Here is a 7,462-nt window from a genome sequence, read left to right as displayed (position 1 = left end):
AACATGACCTCTTCAAAACCACACATACAACGAAAATCGCATTTTTTTATGCCTACAAGTTACGGGCATGCTGTAACCCATTAATTTTGCATTTGCAGTTTATGTTTTTACCAATGTTTCTAACGATAAGCAGCAGTTAATTTAACAAACATGCAGCATTTTTGTTAGATCTTGAAAAATAATGAATAATTAATATCTTTTCTCCTTAAGTTTTTTTCGTTATTTTTGGTGTCTCATTGGCGATCAATAAAATATACAAATTAGCAACCAGAAAACCCTGCCACGTGTTGTAGAGAAGAAAAAATTCGTGTTGTAGCGAAGCAAAACACTAATCACGAAGGTTATACCCCTGAAGCCTGAAAGGGTTATTTCTTTCATGCTTATCAAGAAAGCCAACCAAAAGAAGCAAAGGTAATACCAAAATACTGGTGTCTTTTTCACCGGGCCTGGTACACTTGCGTAAAGACATAGGTACTAAGCCGAGAGGAAATCTTGTACCATGTGCGGTACTCGCACTTCATTAGGTTTAACTTCACTGACGTGCTACGTACAATTGGCAGTTGTATACAACAGGACAATTCGAAGTTACAACTATCAAGAAAAAGACCACAAGTTCTGGCTTCCGCGGCAGTTTTCGGCATCCCAAGTGTCTTGGTTTAGTTCCGCAGTTTGCGCTCCATTTTCTGCAATTTCCCGCCTCAGTGAGAGAGTTCTCTGTAAAGCATTTGTAAAGCAGTTCACCCGCCACTCTTGAAGTATTACATCTCTCACTGCTCCTTGTCTGCACCTTGACATCTTTAGATGACTTTGGAACATCAGTGAGAAGCCCATCTTTCCAAGACCTCTCAGTTCGTGCCAGAACTGTACGCGGCAAAGGCAAGAGAACGTTTTAGCAAAGAAACGCTGGGTGTGGGATTGTGCAGGGCAAATAAAACAGTTGTTCGCTCATGTGGTGTTTATGTTTACGCTCTGGCTCTTTTTTACTGGAGATGTTGGGATGCCTTGCAAGCCGGGCCCGTGGAGTATAAAACTTCAATATAAAACCTCATGGGGAAGGTAAAAGAAATGAAAGAAGCAACGTCGTGATTACCAGCCGGAAAATGGACCTGCAGAGGAAAACCATTTCCAGGTTTTCTACACTGAGGAAAAATACAGGAAGTGAAATACAACAGCAAACGGATGATGTTTCGTGGTCATTGATTTGGTGGAAGGCAATAACGATTTCTTGCTGAGGTGAAGGTTTTGGGCTGCACTTTTGGGGGACAAATACAACGAAAAAAGCTGTGGTCTGACGCTGTTAGAGGTCATGAAAGCCAAATAAATATGGCACTTCTAAAATAAGCACAGACAATTCCTCAAATATAGCCTCGCTATTGTGGCGGGCCCTTGATTTTCTTCGTTCGTCTTACTCTGAGGGAGAAAAGTTTGTTATTAACTTTGTGTTGCGGGAATTTCTCCGAAATGTAATATGACGACATGATCCTCACTTTTTAGGAACGAGCAAGGAGATCTTCTACGCGATGAGTTACGGTAACCGGCATTATAATCCTTCAGAAGCAGTGTACCTATGACATTAGGTGGAGTTGCTCTTAATGTATTGGCCACGAGCGTAGTTCAGCATCGGTTGCATTTAAAAGATAAGGTCCTTAACATGAGAAGTCCTTAACGCCTTTTTAATGTTCACACATAAGGCATAAATAATGTGTAAATGTAGCATTCCAGAGAAAACAATTTGTGAGTTACAATTGCAAAAGCACATGATTGCCCCGGCACAATTTTTACCCGCACCTTGGTTTAACTGAAGAAGGATAAATTGTTTCGTGGCGATACAGGCGGCGGGATTTTTAACCCAAAAATGTTCATTCACAAATACAAAAGGTGTGATTCTGCATACTCGGAAATACGAAACTAACACACGAAATGTCTTCTTCACTACGTTTTGACTAACGCTGTTTTTAATGTCTATTACTTACTGGTCAGTCTGCGGAACCATTGTGTTCTAACGCATCTTCGCGTTCAGCCCGCTATGGCTCATATCCCAAACACTGGCTTAAAGGGGCAATGCGCTGACAAAACAGAACACCCAGTTCAATGGCCTGTTATGAACGTTACCCTGCGTTTTTTTCGAAGCGAGGGCACCAGAAACTTTTTTGTGGATTATTTACACCCGTTGAATCCGCCGAAAATTTTATAATTGGCACCAGCAGAAAAAAAATAAAAGCAGGCGATGCATGCACTAAGTCGACAAGGCTTAGACCATAGGGAAGATGGAAGCTTTCTTTCTAAGTGGGCACTGAAGGACAACTCCCCACGAATTTGTACAAGATTCAAATTGTTTATTCCCCCTTTCCGCCATCGCTTTGCTAGTTGTTGTCTACGTCATATGTATCGATAACGCCGTGTTAAGGCTAGAATACATGGAGCGATCTTTCACGACGAAGTTCGCGCGGCGGAACACCAGCCGCGTCACGACGCCGAATGTTCGTCGGTCTGCGCTACATGTAGCAAAGTACGGCGGCCGCCGCCGCCTCGCCGCTGCGCTGCTGTCAGTGTGGCTAGACGAGGCAAATGCATTCAAGTGAAACACAGGAGAAGCAAAAAAAGCCGTCAAGACTTATTATTGCTTTTTAGTTGCAAAACCCTCTAGAAAGGCGTAAAATGTTGTGTAGAAGAAGTTTTTAAAGTTTTTGTTGTGTTTCCGACATTTATGTGCTTCTGTGATTGGAAGAAAGCGGTGAGGTTATGTTGTCTGGCTACACTCTGCGGATATACTGAGTTTAAGCGGCGTTGGTTTTGGTTAGTTCTCCTCCTTGTTCTGTAGCTCTACTTCACTCTACTCACAGTAAACGTTTAGGTCCTATCTAAAGTTTCTCCTCCTGTGAACCCTGTAAATCAGTAACCTCCGACACTGAACCAGCGGCAGCCTCCCTCCCCGCTTTCCTCAGCTCGCACGCCCGTTCTCAACAGCCCCCTTACGGAGCGTGGCTGATCATGGGTGTCGTTGGGCGCCTCCTCCTTGCGAAGAAAAGAATAATATTGAAGAAATTAATAGAGCTGGAAGAGGAAAAAAAAGAAAGCGGAGGTACTGGGTGCACAAGGTATGGCAGCAGCGAAAAAAAGAGGGAGAATACCACACCGCGGTAAGTACCCGTTCGTGTCCCCTACTGCTTTCGGAATTGCTACTGCAGGTCATGTAGATCACATGTAGATGTAAACAACACGGAGTGTTTTTGTGCAGTAAATCAACCGTGTAAGCTATCTGATTCAGCTGTTTCTTGCTAAAAGCGTCCGGCCGCGCCGACGTGCTGACGAACTATATCCGCACCCACCGCGGTGGCTGCGTTGTGCTGCTAGCACGTACGCGGGATCGATCCCGGCCGCGGCGGCAGTTTTTCTGACGGAGGCGGAAAACGCAAACGTGTGTTGAAATTTCGGCGCACGTTAAATAACCCCATGTGGCCAAAATTGATCTGGAGCCCTCCGCTACGGCTCGTCTCTTAGCTCAGGTGCAGCTCCGGCGCATAAAACCCAAAAAATTTGATTTTTGAAAAACTCCATTGGCCTCAGCATCCGCGCTTGGGCTATAAACACGAGTTCACACACAAGAGTTCGTCAATAGCGAACATTGTTTGCAGTTCTTGTAAGTTCCACTTCCCATTCTGTACTAGTGATTACGTCAGCTTTGGGGAGAAATTTGTCTTTGGGTTCCAAAAATTGGTGACACAACCTTCGTATTACAGTGAGGCCCACGGCGTTGATATATTCACCAGCTTTTGGAACATAAACAAGATATCATAAACAACTTAAAAAATGCACATACGCGAGTCGTAAGTTGCTTTACAAAAGAGTGCACATTTAACAATTCATTTGTGTTCTTGTTTTAGTCCAATCATTGCAGTTCCAAGTCATGAAAAAGGACTCAGACTCTACCATGTTTTTCTCGTACTACCGAATGACTCCGACCAAATTTGATGAACTCCTGCAGCTTGTCCGAAAGGACCTGGTGAAAAAATATTTGTGTCGGGAACCCTTGAGCCCTGAAGAGAGGCTGGCCATTACCCTCAGGTACAGTATTGATTGCAACATGAATAATGCTTTCACACACTGTTTCACCTCATGACTGAGTGTTTTCTGTTGTGCGCAAGTACCTCTCCTCCGAAAGTGCAATTAAGCAGGTTGCACTGGCCTTTCGAGTTGCCCCGTCAACATGCCGACTTGTCATCCACCACACCTGCAGAGTATTGTGGCGGCACTTACAGTCACTGTACCTACCCGTGAGTACTGCTGGCCTTATGTTTACGTTGTTTTTTTTTTGTAAAATGAACCATACGTGTAACATGTATTAAGGGCAGTGCCCAGCAGTAAAGTTAAAATTTCATTGATGCCATGCCATGGGAAGCAACCTGTGCAAAATGCACTGCTCTATTTTTTTGTCCCATCTCGGTGCCAGGGGTTGCCAAATGGCAAAGCGTTGCTGGAAAATTCGGCAAACGCTGGAATTTTTCAAACTGCATCGGGGCGGTTGATGGCAAACATGTACAGATCAAGGCACCGCCAAAATCTGGCAGCAAATATTTCAATTACAAGGTATAATTAACAGTGGTGCTTTCGCAACAAGCTGGTCCGTGGCTTTTCTTATGTGAATAACATTTTACATATTCCAGGGCACGTTTTCCATTGTGTTGATGGCAATCGTAGACGCCAGCTACCGTTTCATCATAATAGACGCCGGTGCTCCTGGCCGGCACAGCGACGGAGGAGTCTTCGAGGCTACTTCATTTGGAAGGCAGCTGCAGGATGAAGTCCTGGTCTTCCCAGTGCCAGCCCGTCTGCCAAGGAGCCGCAGTGTTGCCCCTCACGTGTTTGTTGGGGACGAGGCTTTCCAACTAAGACCTGATTTTATGCGTCCGTACCCTGGGAAACACGTGCTGCCAGCCCAGAGGGTATTCAACTGTAGGCTGAGCAGAGCAAGGTACAGGGAGGGGTTTCCACAAGCCTCCATTCACTATAACCAAAAAACTATTGCTTTGCTAAACCCTTATTGCAAAAGCATACTGAAGTTTGTGCGATTGGCGACCGCCGATCAAAGCCACCATCAAGAAACGTAACTGCTATTGTAGTGGTGCACTAGTTTGGCTTCATTCCTTGAATCACTGGAATGCAAACGGGCAGTTAGCACACTCGTATTGCTATTTGTAGTGTTCCCTCCATTGTGTAACTGCATGCCTCGTGTATAGCGAAATAGTTACGTTTTTCAGTATTTGTTTTTCGGCAAAAAAAAAAATCATGGTTGGAATGGAGCCGAGTGAGTTACCAAAGCCTAGTTCTTTCAAATTGAATGTGCTTGTATTCTGTTTCCATCTCTCTTTAAAGTGTTATGGGGCTACTTAAACCTTTGCTATGGTGATTTCACGGGTATAAAATAATCATTTCAACCAAATTCAGGCAACGAAAATTTTGCATGTAGTTTTACCTTTTCAAACCATTGACAGCAGATGCTCCAGTTATACTTATTGTACCAAATGCACACTTTCCAGGTGCATCGTCGAAAATGCTTTTGGCATACTGGCAGCGAGATGGCGCGTTCTGCTTGGGCCAATCAACCTACTCCCCAAGAACGCAACTTTTGTTGTGCTGGCCTGCTGTGTTCTCCATAACTTTTTGTGTGAAGCAAGTGAGGCAACGTACTGTCCACCAGGCTACGCCGACATGGAGGATGACTACGGCAACATTGTTCCAGCCCAGTGGAGGAATGAAACCCAGAGGAGCCAGTTGCTCGACTTGGAAGCAACACCGTCAAGGAACTACAGTGCAGGTGCTGCAGAGACGCGAAAAAAGTTCGCACAGTACTTCATGAATGAAGGTGCCGTGACGTGGCAGTGGGCACACACTTGCCTCCCGGCTCCTCAAAAAACATAGGCACGACACTGGCATGCACAGATTTTACTCAGGTTCTTCTTCAAACGTATACCTCTTAAAGAAATCAAGGAGGTCCAACTCCATGACTTGCTTCATCCTTTTCGGACATGATCTCAATTTGCTTGCCAACATCTGGCCGTACAGAGAGGCCTGGTCGCTCTGGGCAGCAATGGCTTTGTCAACTTGTGACAGTTCTTCCTCCCATCTGTTTTTTGATTTCGTTGTTTTCTTCCTCCTCGGAGTAGCACGTTCCGGAACGGTGGTGTGGGATGTGTCATGGCTACTGCTCTGTGTAGTGTCGTCGAGGCTGCTCTCCTCTAAATAGCTGCTGGCAGGAACGTCGTGGACGACAACCTCTTCTTCCTCCAGCTCTTCTGCAAAAAAGAAACAGCGAAGACAGTGTAAACATCCACAGTACTTTCATTTATGATTAATAACTTGTTACCTGCAGTGTCGCTATAGATGGCCGCCAACAGTGCTTGAGGGGATTCATCCGTGCACTCCGGGTCGGTAATATTTGATATGGTGCTGAAAATTACAACCAGTTTTGTTAGAGGCACATCGAGTGTACATCTGTGTTTTATGGCACAGAAAAGACTAGTTTGGTTATTGTTCGTGTCGCACGCACTGTCCGTTATTCATATTTTTCCACATTGCTTACTACTGTATACTTGTTCTGGTGAAGACTGATCCAGTAATGGAGCATTCATGTAATTTCGTCATGCTGTTTTTTTTCCTGCCTTTATTATTCCTGTATTCATGTGTTTTATAATTTTATAACTATTTTGGCCCTTTCACTGAGCGTTGTGATGGCTGTGTACTTGTAAGAGTCTGCAGGAGGCTTACATATTGATAAAAAAAGCAGTAATGGCACGTGAGCCATCTGTCCTTATTTGAATTAGTTGCCATACGGTTTCACGCAAGCAACTAGCTCACACGTACGTTCAAGATGAAGTGCCAGTTGCTTGGATATAGTATTGTAACTAGACACTTGTGCAACCTCAACTTTGACACTTAATTAAACCTGCTTTGATTGCCTGCGGACCTGAAATAAACAAGTCAAACAACCACTACAAGGATCAAACCTGTCAATTTCCGTCTCGTCTTTTAGGAACTTCAGCATGGTGAAGTACGGACAGGTGACTTCTTTTGCCTTCTTGCCTTCCTTCGCACCTGAGCCACTTGGGGCGCCGGTTTTCTGCATCCGCAGTTTTTTTGTGAAGGTGTCCCGCAGGCTCTTCCATCGGCCCGGTAGATTCGCTTCTGGAAGTAGGTAAAAAAATTGTTACCCCATAGTTACCTTTAAATCTCTAGCACACCAGCAATTGGAGGGGGGGGAGGGGGGGCATCAGATATAACAATCGCTGAAATTGCACATCACTCGTGTTTCCTTGGCTTTTCGAGGCACGGCGAGCCGTGTGGGTGGTCAAAAAATATTTCGTTTGTGTAGCTCCAGGGTAATATATGCCGAGTAGGGCAAGAGTCCGGTAAGCGTCGCCAAATCTCCCCACCACCTCCCGGTGACCCATGTCACGCCCGCATC

At 45.0% G+C, this 7,462-nt stretch overlaps 1 protein-coding gene across 1 annotated transcript; it reads right to left on the bottom strand.

Moving 5' to 3' along the window:
* Window positions 1-5,943: 5,943 nt before the first annotated feature.
* On the bottom strand, window positions 5,944-7,172 carry LOC144177970 (uncharacterized). The gene is made up of 3 exons (XM_077705529.1): window positions 7,005-7,172; window positions 6,365-6,447; window positions 5,944-6,293 (listed from the first exon to the last, which is right to left on the bottom strand). The coding sequence occupies exons 1-3, from the start codon at window positions 7,121-7,123 to the stop codon at window positions 5,944-5,946; spliced, it is 552 nt and encodes a 183-aa protein (XP_077561655.1). The 5' UTR covers window positions 7,124-7,172.
* Window positions 7,173-7,462: the final 290 nt, after the last annotated feature.

The sequence above is a fragment of the Haemaphysalis longicornis genome, unplaced genomic scaffold (genome assembly GCF_048455015.1).
Source record: "Haemaphysalis longicornis isolate Haplotype H1 unplaced genomic scaffold, Haemaphysalis longicornis Haplotype H1 scaffold_36, whole genome shotgun sequence".
Lineage (NCBI taxonomy): Eukaryota > Metazoa > Arthropoda > Arachnida > Ixodida > Ixodidae > Haemaphysalis > Haemaphysalis longicornis.
The sequence above is the reverse complement of the archived record's forward strand: the minus strand, read 5'-3'. Positions and strand labels throughout refer to the sequence as shown.

Coding starts and splice junctions, on each gene's coding strand:
- LOC144177970 (XM_077705529.1), bottom strand. CDS start 7,123: ATGCAGAAAACCGGCGCCCCAAGTGGCTCAGGTGCGAAGGAAGGCAAG. Junction 6,448..7,004: donor GACGAGACGGAAATTGACAG/GTTTGATCCTTG, acceptor TGTAATTTTCAG/CACCATATCAAATATTACCG. Junction 6,294..6,364: donor CATCTATAGCGACACTGCAG/GTAACAAGTTAT, acceptor TCTTTTTTGCAG/AAGAGCTGGAGGAAGAAGAG.